Genomic DNA, 19,012 nt, shown 5'->3' on the forward strand with positions numbered 1-19,012 from the left:
AGGTCTTTTGCAAAATTTAAGTTCCAATGTATCAATCAATCCTCTGTATATTTGCTTTATAATAAAATGCAAAGAATGGCCCTATATTATGGTGAGATACATAGAAAGATCCATTGGAAATAAAACTTCAGCTAAAACATAATAAGAATCAACCAAATAACGGAAAAATGGTGTATTTTGAGATCACCTGATGATCAATGCATAAGTTTTGACCACTAAAACAAATAGCTTGGTCACAACTTTGGTCCCATATGATAATCTTAATTATTACCTTTAGGCTTGAAAATTATAGAGACACTTGTTTGTTTGTCCTGGTTTCAAACCAAATTCAAATTTTTATTGACCATAATACTCATGTCATTTAGCTTGTGTGTATGTGTTTAGGACAATGGATCTATATCAAAGCTAAAGTACACATATTTATGACTTAATGTAAACATTACATAATATAATGTTGTTTAATCCAGTCAAAAAGTATAAACTCATTATGTGGATGTATTTTTTTCTTTATGTCACAGTCAAAATAACCTCCACAAGTTATTTAACTCAAGGCAAACATTTTGCACTGGCCTACCACAGAAAGAGAAAATTTCATCATTTCCTATTCCTGATGCTAGCCAACTTCCAGAAGATTTGCAAAAATTAATGGAAAATGCAAAAGAAAAGGTGAAATAAAAAAGCTCAATACTTCAGGCATTGAAATATTCAGTACCTGACTTAGTAGAATAAATATTAACTGTTTTTTAATTAACAGTACATTTAATGCAAAAGAAAAGGTGAAATAAAAAAAGCTCAATACTTCAGGCAATGAAATATTCAGTACCTGACTTAGTGGAATAAATAATAACTATTTTTTAAAAAACATTACATTACAAAACCAAATAAAAGGTTTAAATAAGGCCCATTTTTCTTAAGTTTTGTGGAGAAAAAAAAAGAGAATTGCATTTTATATTACAAGTAGAGATAATGTTTTTTAGAAGGATTATGTCAAAAAGCAGTAACTATTGAATTTCTTAGTATTCTTTCTAATTTTTGTTTTCAGGGTGGTTTTATTCCTAATGTTTTTCAAGCATTATCACATAGACCTGAGGAACTAAGAGCATTTGTCAAGTTTTATGATGCTATAATGGAGGATAGAAATGGGGGTGAATGATTTCATTCATTAGTATTATACTTCTGTTCTCCTTTGTTATTTAATCAGTGCATCAGCAAATGATTTTTTTTTTTATGAATTTCCATTTGTTTAAAAAGGTTTGCTACTTTGTTACAAACATGTTAAACAAAAATTAGAAGCAGCACCAGGGACCAAGTTTTCAAATGAGAGAAAGTAGTGAATTAAATGTGACAAAATAAGGGACTGCACCCACCGAGGCTCGGATGAGTGACCTTAGAAACAACAATACCGCTTAGCAGCAATGCACTGCAAAACGAACATAACCTGTAGACCATAGGAATGTCTACAAAAAAATTCTTCTGGTCCAGAATCATTCACCTGTATGCAAATTACCACCCCAGTAGTCAATGGTCACATGCCCCAGCTATCACCCCCCCCCCCATTACCTTTGTTACAAAGACAGACCTGCCTACCGTTACGCAAAATGCGTATTCGTTACGCAAAATCTCCCAAAAATGACCGCCAGTACGCAAATACGCATTTAACCCGTCGCGTTACGCATTTCGTATGCTTGTTTTTTCTCCTCTCTAGACTAGCTTACAAGCGGTCACCGAGGTCACGCTAAGCCCACCTGTGGGGAGAGGGGCGAAACAGAAAAGGTGGGGTGAACACAATGTGCCCAGATCTATACGTTGATTGGTACTTAACAATTAGATGTCTAGAAATAAAGAACGCGAGAGTGAGGGAGTGGCGGGTTGGTACCAGGTTGGTACTGTCAGTTAGCTGACCAACGTGACTTTTTTTTTTTGTAAGTTCATGAGTAGAAATTAATTATGTTGGTGCATTCCTGATTCTTGTATACATTTGTATAGAAAAAAAATCGAACAGCTATCGATTAAAAACACATTGAGTGACATTGTAGATATCTAATCTAGATCTGGATTCTAGATCTAGAATCTAGATAACTTGTTATACAGGAATAGATCTAGCTCAAGTCTAGCTAGTCATTACGTTATGATTCTCTACATTACCCTACAAACTAGTTATAGATCTAGTAAAATCTAGTTAAATCTAGTATGATTTAGAATTTAGATTGACTAGATCTAGATCGATAACATCTACTATCATCTAGTCTAGATCTAGACTAGATTCTTAGTCTTAGTATAGAATAGATCAAGTATGAAGGTAGGCCTACGAAAGTTTGGATCTAGCGGATCCACGGCATCGGTAACACTTTTGAGCCCAGATCTAGAGTAGATTATATTAATATTCATTATATAGACATAGATCCAGATCTAGTCTAGATATCATCTCTATTGATCTAGATTTAGATTGTAGATCTAATCATGACATCTAATATTATATATATATATGACAAAATAGAGGATCACGTAAGTGTTACGCATTCTGGTTCCAAAATACGCATTTTGACCGTAAGTGTTACGCATTTGGACTTTTTTTGGTAGGCAGGTCTGCAAAGAGTATTCTCCTTGACAAATTACATTGAATGATTTGTCTGCTAGGTCTCAGTTTAAAGGTATTCCTAGGGCTAATCAGAAACATAAAAAAAAAATTTAATTATATAATTAAATTTATTATTTTTGCAAAATTGTTTATTCAATAAGCATATTTTAAGAAATTTAGCAATAAGCCGGTTAGGCAGCTGTATAATTAATTAGTATACTGGTATATAATTTGTCCAAAATGAAGTAAAAATTTAATTTTCATGGTATTACCATATTAGAAACCCCCTTTCTTAGTAACAAACATGCTGAGAATAACTCCCTTTGAGCATGTGAGGGAGTTATAAGGGCTTTCTCTGCCTGTACAAGGATAGACATGTTGTCAACCAGGACACAGACAGTTCTTTCCATCTCTTCTCGTTGTCCCCTTAGTCCTTTTTTAAGATCCAGTTTACAATTTCTAAGCAATAAGTACAGAAAAAGAGAAAAAGAAGAGAAAAATATATGGGGAAATGTGAAGGTAATGGAAAAACATAAGAATAAAACACAGAAGATAGGAGAGATTTTGAAATAAACAGACAAAATGAGCAATGTCAATAATGAAAGCTTGAAAGATCACTGTTGCCAACTAAATATCTCGAGAATAAGCTTATCTTCTGATCAATTCTACTTTATGATGACAAGCTAGTTGTCCATTTTGTTTTTAAATAAACTTTTAGTTGCGCCACTGTAATATATCACACCTCTAATAGGTGATTATTTTAAAAGAAAGAAATTTAAAAAATAAAATTTTTATATGAATAAAGTGTAAGCTTTATATTTCATTTTGAATTTATGTTCTCTGCAAATAATAATGTAATTGGAAAAAGCTTAAAAATTGCTTTTAAAAAATTATCGTTCACAACATAATTAAACTTTATTTAAAAAGCACAATGATAATGGTCACTGTCACAATCACTAATAGTGCTACTGTCACATGTCACCAATGGTGCCAGATGTCACGATCAGACTTGAACTATATTGCACTATCAATGACTGTGTTGCCGAGGATCTTGAAATGATCTTTCAATAAGATGATCGTATAGAAGTAGACAGATCTATGTTGATGATACGATCATATAGAATGTTGCCAATTGATAAGAGGATCATCTAGGTCTAGGCGTTAGAACTTGACAAATATGATCTAAGTACGATCTAAATTCAATGAAGAAACTTCTCTTCGTTCAAAAACAATTACTTTAATTAATAACTTGAAAACACTATACACAAAATAGTTACAATGCTTAAATGTACTTGAATAACTGATCTATTCAATAATATATCTGAGTCTTGATACGAATAAAATATATATTCTTAACTACATACAAGTTAGATCCTATCTCTATGAATATCTACAACCGACTTTTGTACATCTTTTCACTAACACGTTCCGTACAACACTGACTAGAAAAAGTATAAAGAAAAATAAAGCTTTGGGCGAATTGCCACGTGACTCATATCTCATTGCCGCTTGGTTGAGATCTGACCAATAAATGCCGCAACTACATAATAATTAATATTTTGAAACCAATGAAATTCATTTCGAAAATGAAACTAATACAAGGCTGGTTTTTCCCGAGGTAGTTGACCTTGCCGGCAGACCTTGGCTGATACAGTGTACGTGACAGTCACATAAATTACCTTTATCAATTTTAATATTCCCTTTCTCAAAAATGATGCATTGCTCTTATAATATAAGGGATGCTTCATCATTTACATTTGATTTGTGACACCTATTGGGCTATATGCAAGACAAATTTATAGAATGATCTGGTCATACCAGTGGCCATTAAAGGACAAAAAGTTTATCATGAAAAAAAATCCCTGATACCTAAATAGCTTTCTAAACTAAAACACTATCTATTATATTAAAACATATTTCTCTCTTTATATAATGAGAAATAAGTTACAAGGTTGGCTTCCTAGTTTTGTAAAACAAAAGTTTTTGCACTAAATGGATTTTTTTTTTATGTGTCAATAATAAATGTTAACTAATTTTGTCTAACAGGTCACTTAACCAAAGCTGATAAAGAAATGATTGTTGTTGCTGTCAGTTCCTATAATAAATGCAGATATTGCATAATTGCTCACAGTGCTTTGTTTAGAATTTATTCTAAAAACAAACTACTGGCAGATCAGGTAACAAACATTTAGTAATATAATGTTTTAATATTAGTAACATTTCATCAGTAGTTAATTAAAAAATTGTGGGGTAAATGGTAACTTTTATAATTGTCTAACTATACAAAATTTTCTTCTTTATGCTGAAATAGTCACATGAATAAGGAGTGCTTCCCCTTAAATTCCTCATCCAATTGTATCAATATTGTCCTATGCCTACAGATGTCTGAAATTGTATTAAAATGCCTCTTAGTAGCCTATTATTGATTCAGAATATGCAAAATTTACATTTAAATTTAATAGAAACAAACAGGTCAAGATTTTTGCTTGTAAAGATATTGGAGTAATTGAAATTTGGAAATAAGCAGAAGTTCGATACAACAATGTTTGTTGAACCAGGTTGTAATTATTAATCAACACTTTATTTAGACAGCATTTTAAACACACATTCATTCAATCACTTGTTTTCTTTCTATTAATTGTATTTCTGAATTTGTATTTGTGCATATAATGTGCCTAACAATGTTCAAGCTTAAAGTGTAGTAGTTAAAAAATAATGACATTTAATTTTCTTCTTAAACATAAAAAAAGTATATTTCTTCAGCAATACTGCTAAAATATGTTGATGCTGCACTAGAAGAGAGAGAGACATTCTTTTTAGAAATCACAAATCAAGGATTAAAACCATATATCTATACTTTTTTTTCTTATTAAAATAGCTGCTTTGTTAATTTTTAGGTTGCTGCTAACTGGGAGACAGCAGATCTTGATGAAAGACAGAAAGCTATTTTACAGTTTGCAATGAAAGTTACTAAATGTGAGGCTTTGTCAGAAAAAGATTTTGAAACTCTCACTCAACATGGCCTAGATAGAGAAGATGCTTGGGACATTGGATCTGTTGTGGCTTTCTTTTCACTTTCTAACAGAATGGCATATCTTACTAGCATGGTTCCAAATGAAGAATTTTATCTTCTTGGGAGAGTACCTAAACAAAAAAAATGAAGAAAACATTTAAATGTATTTTATTATATAATTTGTTAATTGTTCATGTATATTTGTAATACAATGTTATCCAGATTGATTTGTGCTACATCCTTTTCCATTATTTTCCCATTACTTAACAGGTGATCACCACAAAGAACCAGTTGTTAAAATTTATTTTACTTTTAATAGGCCTCATCCATAAATGCACATCTCATTGTTCTACTATCATTGCTGCATTTAATTCAGTTTACAACATGAAGATCTGCAAGTCAAATTTTGTAATTTATACTCCTGCTTTCTTAATTTGTACTGCTGAATTTGTATGCACACTATTATATAATACATGCTCTTTATTTAATGTTTCTATAACAGAGGATTAAGTAAAATGCTTTGTGGATCTGATCTACAAATCTAGTCATGAAAATACAATATCAAAATACTTCTCAAAATGTGATTTTAACAAAATATTTTTTTAATCCTTTGATAGCTAATCCTCTTAATTCTTTCACTCCTGACGATATCAACATTGATTGGACCCCATAAAATTAAATTAATTTTTGATTTTATAAACTTTAATTTGTGTTAGATAAAAAGAACATGTGTTCTTCTATAATTATATACCTTGTATGCTATAACATTTCCTGATTGCATACAAAAAAGTTATTGAAGTTAAATCATAACAGGGTAGTGGAACACAAATGAGCAAAATGAATAATTCAATCAGAATGTGGACAATAATTACAGAGAGAAAGACTTAACATGAAATATACTTTAAAAAAAAAAAAAAATATATATATATATATATATATATATAATTCTTGATTTAGTTATGATTTCAATTTTCAATGTATATTTCTGTCTCTCTAAATCACACATGAGAATAAAATGTACCTATTGTTTTACTGATAATTTTTTCAAGTGAAAATTTTAATGTAGAAAGCTTCAACTGATCATATAGATACTATATATAAATAATAGTATTTATACTGAACATGCATTAAAACTATTTAAAACCAACATAACCAAATTTCTAGTTAAGATAAACATAACATATGGACACTTTCTTTTTTTAGAGAACGTATTTATCAGACAATCTCTAGCTCTATTTTTCTTTATAACAAACTCAATGTAAGGTTAATTATTTTCAATTTGCATATTTTATATTCTGTTTTTTTTTTTTTTTTTTTTTGCTTAAAAAAACTTCATTTGAATCTTATTGAGCTGAATTTACCAGGTAAAGAATATAAACACTTCTATTGAGCACTCTGTGCTGATTCTTGTTTTCTTTTTCATCAAACTTCTATATTTTTTGTTTTATTTGATTTCCCCCTTCCCCCCCCCCCCCCCTTTTCCAACAAAATTATTTTGCACTCAGAAACAATTTTGTAATTTCTGGTAGCCCGATAAAAGTGTCGTCCAAAGAAAAGCTGATTGGACAACGCAGGGAATGGACCAGCCTTTCGTTTGATATCCTGCTAAGAACAGACCGGGAAAAATTGAGGGACTTGGTTGCACTCTCACAGAACCCCTACTCTACGATGAAAGTCAAAAGACAGATGAGATGAAATACCCAGAAAGACACAAAGACGCATTATCAATCCATATGCTTGGACACAGTCGAACAGGTGCTCCTTCTTCTCTATTGCCATTAAACTTCTTACTGACGTTACTTAAAAAAAAGAATATGATTACGTCCTACGCGTCATGCATTTAGTCATACATATTAACCAACCTAAATTATGGCTAGCTCAGGCAACTCATTCCATGCTCTTATAGTAGGCCTACTAAGGAAGAAGGAGCATTTGTACAAATTTGTCCTAGCATATGGAACGAGGAATGTGACTATTTAACTTTGTGTCTTTCTGCGTATTTTATTAATTTTTGTATTTGAAGATTATTAAATCTGCACAAATCTGTCCCACTCAGAGCAAGCTACTTAACTTGTGTATGATGGTAGCACACTCATACCTATTGGAAAGGTACAACTCGTAGTACAAAATCCAAGGACCAACAAGAGATATCGTGTTGATTTCATGGTTGTGAAAGATGACTTAACTCCCCTGTTAGGGTAGAAAACGTCAGAAAAAAATGGGACTAATTACAATAAACTATCATACTTTTGAAAGTGTTGATAAAGTTGAAAGTGTTGATAAGCCTCTACCAAGGTTATCGACAAAAATATTTGAACAGTTTTCTTGTGTATTTGATGATCAGCAAGGTGAATTACCTGGTGTTGTACACTTAGAAGTGAATCCTGACATAACACCAGTTACATGTCCATCTGGTCGTGTACCTTTAGCTATGCAGGCTAAAGTAAAGTCTGAGTTAGAACTGCTAACAGAAAAAGGAATCATTGAGCCTGTTGATAAACCTACTGACTGGGTCAGTCGAATGGCGATTGCAACTAAAAAATCTGGGATACTCCGTATCTGTTTAGATCCTCGTCCTCTCAACAAGGCACTTCAAAGAGAACGTTTTCCCCTTCCAGTAATGGAAGACTTGCTTCCAAGATTATCTTTATCTAATGCAAAAGTGTTTTCAAAACTGGACCTTGCAAATGCCTATTGGCATGTGCATCTGGATGAAGCATCGAGTTTGCTCACAACTTTTCAGACACCCTTTGGACGTTGCATGTGGAGAAGATTACCATTTGGAACATCTGTGAGCTCAGAACTGTTTCAGAAACATTTAAATGTTGCTCTTGAAGGTCTTAATGGTGTGATTGGTGCAGCTGATGATATTATAGTTTATGGTTCCGGAGACACATGGGAAACAGCTTCCCATGACCATGACAAAAATATTACAGCATTATTTGAGAGATGTCGCTCTGTGGGAATTAAACCGAACAATAGAACAAGGGAGACTACAAGAAAATAAACACACACACACAACATAAATACACATATAAATATAACATCCTCTGGTGTTTGAGGTTAGTCATACACATAGCACTAGTTCTTGTGGATTTGACCATTCGGCCTGACCTAGTTGTATAGGTTGTCGACCTATGAGACCCGTCTACTATATGGCTCTCAGGTCTCTGAGCAGTACTTTCATCTGTGCTGGGTGCATCCACAGGTGCGGGATTGTCGGGCTCGGTCGTACCTGTTGGTGTAGTAGCCTATGTTCACGTGTTCACGGTTTACTCTTAAATGTGTCAGTAGTGTGTATTCACTGTGTATTAGTCTCTGCTGGTCGTTCTCTCCTTTTTTCACGTTAATAAAAATTGAGTGTAACTTTTAAACATCAGTATTGTTAGTGTATTGTGATAGCCTAATATAACAATGGTTCAGTGTTTTATGTATAATTGCTACTTTACTTTTGAGTCTTCTATCCTGAAGGCTTGCTAAATTTAGCGATTTTACTAAAGGTGTTACTCTAGTCAAATGTGAATATTCGTTTGTTATGAATCTCACTGCTCTATTTTGTGTCTGTTCCAGTTTCTTAATGTTTTCTTGACTAGAGGGTCCCCAAACAGAGATGGATATTCTATTATTGACCTAACTAAGGTTAAGTAACATTTTAGTTTTATGTTCTTATTTGTTTTTATAGAAATTTCTTTTAATAAACCTTAATGCTTTGATTAAAAAAAAATAGTTTTATGAATATGGCGATTCCATGACAGTTTTTCATATAACACCTAAGTATTTTGCGTTTTTAGTCTGTGTTACTGATTAAAGCGTTGAATGGGTTGTAATGATTTACTAGATTAACACACAAATACGTGTAGGACGTATTAATTTTCTCTTTTAAAGGAGCGTCTGTAATTTATTTTATAAGATAAGATTCTAGATCTAATGAACTTAAAATATGTGCACGAAAATATTATGTCGCAAAACGTTTTCCTTTCCCGTCTATGTTACCTAGATCAGTGCTATATAGTGTGTTTTGAAATCGTATACGTATACATATATTTTTTTGGGATGTGGATATAGGTCTGTGGTGGGTCTCTTTTAAATATTTAGGCTAGGGATAGATTTTAAATACCTGTTTGTGGCAAACTATTTAGATCTATCTTAGCAACAGCCATCTGTAGATCTAGAACGCCGAATCTAGATCTAGAATAATAGATCTAGAGTAATCTAGACTCTATAGATTCAGATCTATAGTCTATAGATCTACTCCTATCATAATCATAGTCGAAATAGTAGATATAGCGGCCTACATTATTATATCATTATTATTATTATACACTTATACAGGTCCTTACAGCCTTACACTACTTACAGGATTACCCATTATAATCATTATCATTATAATTATTGGCATATTGATTATTATACTGACTATAGTGTCTATAGTTGATTATAATTATAGTATTAAGACTTAAGTATACTTGACTTATAGTATAGTATAGGTATAGGTAGTATAGTTATTATAGGCTTGACTTATAGTAGGTCCTTATAAAGTTATTATAGGTCTATCAATCATTTACTATCTACATAGTTTACATACTAATAACTAAAAGAAATTAAATAATACTAGATAGATCTAATTACTAATTGTAATAATTAATAATAATACGTGCGAGTAGCTGTCATCGTTGTCATAATATTGTTATCGTTATTTTTATTTTAGATATCATTTATAATATTTATATACTAAATTACTTAGGCTTAGTTAGATAGATCTAGATTATTCTAGATTTAACATTCTTCAAAAGGGGCTTCGATGTAAATTTTTAACACGGATTCAAGATATATCTAGTCTAGCTCTAAATTTAATAGATTCTAATCTAGATCTATAGATTATAAAACTTCCGATAAAAGTCCCAGTAGCCCATAATTTTCAGGTGTATAATATTATAGTATTTGCTTCAGACAGTGACTGTCCACTGTCTGTCATATGATCTGAACAATATGGCTAGGCCAGCTACGGCTAGGATGTTGATTGCTATAATATATTCTGGTAATCCCATTTCTGCAGAAATGTCCAAAAACTTTTAAAGAAGTTGTAGCATTTGTAAAATTTTCAACATCCCTAAAAATCTAGGTTAATAATAAAGAATCATATAACTAGCATACCATACTGCATTTATGAGATGATCATCATGATTGCATGTCTAGGTTAAATTATATGATAGTATGTATAGACATTTATCTGGTCCAAATAGAATCTAAGATTTATTTAATTAAACTTTTGCCTGTTTATATGGTCGCATCTAGTTATATATAGTGCCACTCCATAATATAGGTCTAAAATTGTATTAAAACCTCATTAAAACAAATCAGCATTTTGGTTTTTCTTTCTATACAATAAAAAGAATTTTAATTTTTTTTTCTTAGAAGTAAACATGAATGAGGACAAAAATAATGAAACTGACAGAGCTAAAGTGACTTCTAAACTTGATTTAGCTACATCTAATAAAAGCTCCAGTGGTAGTGAAGATAAAGTAAAAAACAATCATTCAGTTAGGTCTGATACCAATAAGAAAAGTGGAGCAGCTACGGACAGACATAAAAAAGTAAAACAAAGGCAAAGTCAAATACCAAAAGAGCCAACACGAATAACATCCCAGCCAAAAGATGCACAGGAAGCTCCAGCATCTGATGTTGATCAATCTGATGTATCTAACTTAATCCCCCCCTCAGGAGATGGAGACTTTGCTAAGCAAAAACCTAACTTTAAAAAACAGTTAACACCAGATCTCCATCACAATGATGATAACACCAATAATTCAAGCCCTATTCCTCAGTTACTTCCTCCTCCTGCCCCTCCTCCTCCAAAAAAAACTCAAAATGGCAGTGAAAAGAAAGAAATGATTCCAATAACTACATCCGACCATGTGAACCATGAAAAATCTGCTGGGAAATTTATCATAGAGACTCAGGATTTATTGAGCCAAAAAAGAAATCTGAGGAAAGTTAACAGAAGCTCTGAATATAATCCAGGTATAAAATAGCTCATATAAGTAGACCTTCCTTGACTTAGAGTAGTATTTAATATTTAATTATCTGTGAACCTTTAATTCGAATAAAATTAAAATAATTCAAAGATTTAATAAATTCTGTCTAGAAATAAATGAAGAAAGTAAAAAAAACAACATTTCTGTATAAGGTCAATAAATATGGTCTATTAGTTAATGAAAGAGATTGTTTTTTAAAAAGTGACTGTTTTTGTCTAACAATCTCACAATTTTTTTATTTAACAATTTATTAAGTTTTTATACATTTTTAGCCATATTTTTTCTTTTTTTTTTTAGTAACCTTGACCAGAATGGATATGTTTGAAAAAGAATATGAGAAATATGGAACCTCACCACCAGAATATTTTCCTCTTCATCTTGTTCGGGTATTCTTTTCAAGATTATTTACTTATACAACTTAGCATAAAACTTGCAAATGATCAAAAGAAAAAAAAATATTTTTATTTTTAGACTGTAATAACAAGCCAGAATCTTTCAGCTGATTTGGTTACTCTCAACTTCAATGGCATTGACCAATTGACAGATTACCTTTTTCCACTTTTAATGGGTGGTGGCACTACTCCAAATACATACTTTGTCAGTCTAAAAAAACTGAATCTTGTTGGTAGGTGTTTATCATTAAATAAAATAAACTTTTTTTTTTCAGTTTATTTTTTTGGTTTAATTCTATGTATAGCAGCTAATTGTTTATGTTTCAAAATAGTTTTTAAGTTAATAAAGAGTATTTTTATGACATAACAAAATGAAACAAAAGAAAAAAAAAGAAATGACTAAAATATTTGGCTGACTTAATTTATCAAAGTTAAATAGGTTTCTCCTTTTAATGCAATTAACAATAAAACTGTTAAATTATTGATTTTTGTAAAAATATAATTTTTCTGTAGATATAACATTTATATATTTTTTTCTAGGGTGCATTCACATAACAGATCAAGGATTAAAATGGATAGCTAAATTGTTTCCAGAAGTTCAAATGGTTAATTTTTAAAGCCTTTTCTTATTTTAGCAAATATAAATAATTTTTATGCATAATATTAAGAAAAGCATTAAACATTTAAACTAAACATATAAACAAAGTGTCCATAATAAAAATCTTTAAACTGTTTGTTTTTTTCAGATTGAAATTAATGCCTGTAGAAAAGTAACAGAGAAAGGACTACATGCCCTTTTTACAGGGTGTAAAAATTTACAAAATTTGGCAGCGATGGCAGATAGTGTCTCCACTATACCTGATTCTATTAGTTTGTATATCTTTATATCTATATTATTGATAAAGACTGTGTTGTTGTTTACAAGAGTTATGCAATTTTTTACTTTCATTTTGTTTCTTTTTTTCAAATGGCTCACTTTAGTTTATTTTCTTACATTTGTGATCCAAAAGGTGGATAAAGGTGATGCACACTACATCTCAAAATGAAATATATTTTTTGAAAATGGTGTTTAAAAAATATATTTTTAAGAGTGAATGGCTAGATTCCCAAGTATTTACTATCATTATTTCATATTATAATTCAACGTTGCATAGAAGTTTCTTAAAAACAGAAAAAAAAAATGCCACATAATTTAATAGAAACAAATGTATAACCTTCTTACACTTTTTTAGGAAAATAAAAAAATATATGCCACCTTGTAAACTTTCCTCACATACAAAAAATTAAATTAATTATGCCCTTTCTCTATGTTCTGGTTCAGCCTTTTCTCTATGTTCTGGTTCTGCCTTTTCTCTATGTTCTGGTTCTGCCTTTGATCATAAATTTAGCTTCTTACTCTTTTATTTAATTTATGTGTGTCTGGTAATTGGTATTTTCAGATTAGTTTTAGGGTTAGGGTTAGGGGTTAGGCTGTTTTTAGATTAGTTTTTGCAGTTATTGATTGTGTAAATGTATTTAACACAACAATTTTTTTCTTAGGTTTAACTAGATTGTTTCAGGGGTCCTTTCAGTGGGCTGGGAATCCAATCATTTCTGAAGGAAAAGAATATTCTTTGCATAAAGGTAAAGTAAATACATGTATTTTTTGCAAATTAAAAAAAAAAAATTAAATATAATTTGAACTGATATCTTAGAATAAAAGAAAATATAAATGTAATGACTACCAAACCTTTCATATAGAACACATTTCGAAAGCAAAATAAATTACTCCTGCGTTGAGTGAGAAATGCTTGTGTTAGTGAACACATTTATCTGGAGATTTAATAATGCTTATAGTTATTCCTTGCTTTCCTGCGTGAGATCTGAGCTAGGAGGTATTTACTTGCAGACCCTGTAAGGAAAAGCAGCTATTGTTTTTGTTCTGTCTGGGTGTTTTTATGTTCCTCTATTTATTTTTCATGTTTAAATCTCAAAAAACTTTTATTCCATCATTTCCATCATTATGCTTAATATAGGTGCATTAGCTTCAATGAAGCTAAATATTTTTTAAAAATTAATAGTGCATGTTATATGCACATACAATGAGATCATTAAAAAAAAAAGGCAAAAATGAATTTCATGTTACTCTAGGTACTGTTATAAAATTTTGAAATGGAAATCCTATTTTGCAATCATCTTTATCCTGCATGAATTAGCTATAAATGCTCCTGTGAAGGCTTAGTTGTGATTAGTAAAATGAGGTATGCATATTTATGTGCATATGAACATTTCTTAAAATAAAACAAAAAGGTAATTTAGGTTGTGCAAAGAATTTTGTCATGTATGCATTTTAAACCATTGTAAACCATTGTTAACCATTGTAAATATGATCAAGTTTTTTAACTGTCTTTCTCAAGTTTTATGATATGTTTATAGGTGAAGCAATGTCTTACAGTTTTCTGAAAGCTGACTTTCTTTAGATTTTTTTAAATTTTAATATTTAGAAATAGTGTCTGCTATTTATAAGATAAAAACAATTAAAAATAATATAATTCTTTTTATTGATTGAAATTTCAGGTGAGGCTTTAGATTCCTTTCAGGATCCTTTGAAGAAAAAAATCATTATTTTAAGACATGATAGTGTTGCTGAGAGCGTTCTGTCCTATATTGACCAAAACAAAGACAAGAAACTTAAATCATTCAGTTATACTGACAAGCTTAACATACCTAGTGTAGATGAGAGTCAGCAAATTCTATTCAACGTTTTAGAAATGTCTGCTGAGAATGTAAGCATTTATTTTTCTTTTCATTAAAAAAATAAAAAACAAAATATCTTTTAAAAATTGTCTGCATGTAGGAAAAAAAAAATTTAACAAAGAAGGTCTAATTAAATTTTGAAAGCAAAAGATAATGAAACAAAAAAAACAACAATTGGACAAAAAAAAAAGAAAAATCATAACTTTTATAGTCTTTATTAGATAGCATCATCTCAGAAGGTTCCATTGTTATGATTGTGTACAGTTCCCCCACTGACACTGCTGAGCTAATCCAGTTTGCTAATCAGCTAGTGGACATCATGTCATCAGCAGTGTTAAAGGTATTTATATAGTGCACTTTTTATAATTAACAAAAAGAAATTGAGAATAAGATAATGTTAATTAAGTCATTAAGTAAAGGAAAAAATATCTTTTTATTTACACATATCCAAGTTTTGATTATAAAAAAAATAGTTTGAAATTAACATGAAAGAAAATCTTGGCATACACATTTATATCCATATTTTTTCAGTGTGCTGATATTGTCATTCTCTTAGTGGAATTGGTCAATGATTCTTCAAAAGAAAATGGTTTAAGAAATCTCATTAAAATCAGATTGGATTATCTTAAGGAAGCATTGTATAATGCAACTTACCATTTATACAAGTAAGCTTTAGTCATTTATTATTTTGAAAAATATACTGGAATGAAAAGCTATTTTGAAAAATTATTATTTATAAATGTATTGAAAAAAAACATTTTTTTAATAAGTTTTATGTTCATTATTGCTACATTATAATTTTTTTTTCTGATTGCAGAAGAAATTGGCATCTTGAATGTTTAGATTTTAAAGGACAGCAAAGTGTGTCCTGGGGAATAGCTAGTCTTGAAGCTTTAGAAGAGTTGAGTGAGGATGAAGGAAAGAATGTAAAACTTAGAACTGTCAAAGTGGTAAACATATTCATCCAATTAATTTTAAAAGCTATAATTGTTGAACATAGCACTTTAATTTTAATTAAATTCTAAAGACAATTACAATATAACTGCTTAATGTTGATATCTGAATAATTTTTTTTTCATTAACCAGACCAAGTCTAGCTTTCTTCAAGACATTAAGAAGGCTCTAGCTGAATGTGCAGTGTTAATAAAGACATTGGTCCCTTGGGTTCATTGTGATTGGTCTATCAAGTTGAATGAAACTATTAGTAAGGTACTTGGTGGCCTGCTTCACAATTTCTTCCATTTTTTTCTCCACCTTAATATATTGAAACATTGAATGACAAATTTATTAAGTGCATAATTAAATAATTAGATTATTGCATGAATATTAAAGATTGGAATAATTTCCTTTTTTTTTGAAGATATATATGTTAAGATAATAATTAAACATCTTCCTTCTATTTGTTTATTAACAAAAAGTAATTATGACTATTTGGGTTGACAGATTCCCAAGGCTGGCGCTTCAACACAATCAACAATTTTTGAACAAACAGATGAAATAGCAAGAGCTCACCTGCATAAGAGATACTCCTATCCCAGATTGGGGAAAGTTCTCAATTTGCTGCATAACTGGGTACATGTTTTGTTGTTTATTACAGTACAAACTGTCAGCTAAGCAAAGTGAGGTCTGTTATGAAATATTTTATCATTAAGTAACTATATGTCTAAAATTTCATGATTATTCATTCTTTATAATTCAGGGAGAAGGTTTGTACATTAGTCACCAGCACAACAGTTTGTGTGTCACAGATTTAAAAGCATATGAGAATCTTGTGCACAATATTTGTGACATGAAGCCTCCTGACATGGTAACAATAAAATGCCTAAAAAAAGGAATGCCTAGCTGGTCATTGGAGTCCCTAGGTGCTAAAATAAATGACATGAATTTAATTGTAAAAGTAGGTATATTACTGTATAGTAATTTTACAATAGTTGTTACTACAATCAGTTATTTTTTTTTATGTTTATTAATAAGAAACTGATGACCTTTACATAATCTGTCCTATAGACTGCATGGCCTGAAAGGGGAACTTTTCTTCCCTTTTTAATAAGAATAGGTCTTTAAATCCTACTTATGAAAAGATCTGACAGAATAATAAAACTAATTAGCCCTAACTATGATTCACTCAGCATAGTTTAACTCTTTCAGTGGAAATTATTTTGTTCGAAAAAATTGAGTTTTCCGGAACGATCACCAATTTTCAAGGGGGGTAGAGTTACTAAAACAACTATAACTTTTATATTTTATTAAATAATCTTTACCTATTTGATTTTATTTTAAAGGAAAATGAATGGGCAACAAAAGTTTAGTAAATTAAATAAATTATTCAAACAAAATTTTTTTAATTAATTTTAAACTGAGTACAGAAAAAGAAAATATTTTAACCAATTCATTAAAAAATTAATATACTGAAAGATTTAAACTTTTAATTAATTATTTAATCCATAACTATTAAAAAGTCACAATACTTAACACATTTAATCACTTTAGATTTCATAAAAGATGATCAAATGCACTAAGAAATTGTATTATTTACATTTTTCGGGCCCCGGGAAATAAACTAAAAAACAGGAACTATTAACACAATGTTGTCTTTTTTTTTTTAAACATGTTGGTACTGCATCGAATTTACTATCAAAACAAAGAACAATCAGTTCCACATCTGGTAAATGTAAAAAAAAGAGAGAAATAAAAAGTTTAACATACAAAAGATAGTGAAATAAATATTATTAACCAAGTTACCAGTGCTAGCAAAGTTACTTGCTGAGAGTAATGCCACACTGAAAGAGTTAAGAAAAAAAAAAAAAAGTTGGTTTGGACATAGCAAAATTTGATGGTTCTTAACAGTTTTATAAGACACAGTCTGGAAAGCAAAAAATAGATAGTCAAAAGCTAAGATGGGTGGTTGACATCAAGCACTGGTTTTGTTCTCTTTTATAGTCATTGAATTCAACATTTGACCTAGTCAGATAGCATGAAGCTGTGAAAATACCTACAGTGATATGCCCTAATGAATCTCTCTAATTGTTTTGGTTTAGAAGATATTACAAGTAAAAGATACCTCATAATAAATAATAATCATTGCTTTGAATGTTAATCATGTGAATATTTGCAATTTTATTTTTAGCCTTCTCATGTAGTTTCATTGATGAAGCACCAATCCTTATTATTAGAAGTTAAGAATCAATTATTAGAGAATGAATCTGTCAATAAATCTGTTTATATCAGATGGTCTGATGTACCCAATCTTCATGAATCACTTGTAAGTATTTTTTTTCATTTTAAATTTAGGATAAATTTCAATAGTTTTTCACAACCTTAGTTTGACTTGACTTTTAACTGTGTTTTTATGTATTTATTGAAGGAATATCTTTGGCCTGAACCCTGTCCTAAATCAAGAATTTTCCAAACTAACAGATGCTACAATTTTTTACCAACTTTACCACCAAGGTTCATGCCTAAACTTCTTAGGTAACATTTTCCTAATTTAGTTTTATGTTAATTAAAGATACAAATAGTATATAATATAGGTAATATTTTTTTTTTTCTTTTGACCAAAAAATATTTTAAAAATCCTAATATTTCAAACTGTTGGTCTGAAATCTTTATCTGTGGAATTTATTATTTAGTGCCAATTGTTGAGTCCCTTAATCAGTAAAATTGCTTGACATGACTTATAAAGTATTATTATGTAATAAACTAAAACAAATTTCTACCACCATCTCAAAATAAAAAATAAATTACAAAAAAGGACATGGTGAATTAACAAATCTAATATCTGCAATGTCCTGCTTAATAAGATAAGATAATTTTATTGATCCAATCAAAGGGAAATTCAGTTTGACTACAATTGACAAGCTCAGCGTAACTACTTTACAAAAACAATATGGATGAAAAAATTTGAAGAGCAATCACTCACATACATACACATTCACAACCAGTGCTTTATGAGTTTGACTTCTATGTACTTCTCGATGACGACAGCTGATCTTGTAACACTCTGACCGATAGTGGGATAAAGGATTTTTAAAATCTTTCTGTTTTAGTCCTAATGGAAAGGAGACGACCACTTCATTCAGATATTATGTAATAGTGGTTTAATGGGTGCAGGTTGTATTTAAGAATCGTGAGTGTTTTGGAAATGCATCTTTCTTGAATAAGCTTTTCAAGAAGTTGGTAGCTGTATTTGGATGACATATGATGCTTTTTTAATTAGTCTATGAAGTCTATGTCTTTGTGCCAGTGAAGTATTACCATA

General features: G+C 30.3%; 2 protein-coding genes across 4 annotated transcripts in view; both read left to right on the forward strand.

Moving 5' to 3' along the window:
- Positions 1-6,987, forward strand: part of LOC106053573 (uncharacterized) — a 9,232-nt gene extending 2,245 nt beyond the window's left edge. The window contains exons 2-5 of the mRNA XM_013209153.2: positions 519-666; positions 1,043-1,145; positions 4,625-4,755; positions 5,476-6,987. Of these exons, the coding sequence (XP_013064607.2) occupies positions 519-666; positions 1,043-1,145; positions 4,625-4,755; positions 5,476-5,739 (646 nt within the window). The 3' untranslated portion in view covers positions 5,740-6,987. The remainder of the gene's footprint in view (positions 1-518; positions 667-1,042; positions 1,146-4,624; positions 4,756-5,475) is intronic.
- Positions 6,988-9,095: 2,108 nt separating this feature from the next.
- The window catches only part of LOC106053574 (uncharacterized), a 38,894-nt gene continuing 28,977 nt past the window's right edge, over positions 9,096-19,012 (forward strand). Inside the window, exons 1-16 of one of the 3 annotated variants that reach the window (XM_056007750.1) lie at positions 9,096-9,230; positions 11,007-11,612; positions 11,924-12,012; positions 12,098-12,251; positions 12,559-12,623; positions 12,765-12,888; positions 13,558-13,641; positions 14,575-14,783; positions 14,966-15,094; positions 15,286-15,419; positions 15,572-15,704; positions 15,841-15,963; positions 16,198-16,326; positions 16,454-16,651; positions 17,882-18,016; positions 18,119-18,225. In XM_056007750.1, coding sequence (XP_055863725.1) covers positions 11,015-11,612; positions 11,924-12,012; positions 12,098-12,251; positions 12,559-12,623; positions 12,765-12,888; positions 13,558-13,641; positions 14,575-14,783; positions 14,966-15,094; positions 15,286-15,419; positions 15,572-15,704; positions 15,841-15,963; positions 16,198-16,326; positions 16,454-16,651; positions 17,882-18,016; positions 18,119-18,225 — 2,411 coding nt within the window. In that variant the 5' untranslated portion in view covers positions 9,096-9,230; positions 11,007-11,014. Of the gene's footprint in view, positions 9,231-9,733; positions 9,924-11,006; positions 11,613-11,923; positions 12,013-12,097; positions 12,252-12,558; positions 12,624-12,764; positions 12,889-13,557; positions 13,642-14,574; positions 14,784-14,965; positions 15,095-15,285; positions 15,420-15,571; positions 15,705-15,840; positions 15,964-16,197; positions 16,327-16,453; positions 16,652-17,881; positions 18,017-18,118; positions 18,226-19,012 lie in introns of those variants that run through there. The other 2 variants (XM_056007745.1, XM_056007758.1) reach the window with 2 other exon arrangements.

This window comes from Biomphalaria glabrata, chromosome 1, assembly GCF_947242115.1.
Source record: "Biomphalaria glabrata chromosome 1, xgBioGlab47.1, whole genome shotgun sequence".
In the NCBI taxonomy this organism is placed as follows: domain Eukaryota; kingdom Metazoa; phylum Mollusca; class Gastropoda; family Planorbidae; genus Biomphalaria; species Biomphalaria glabrata.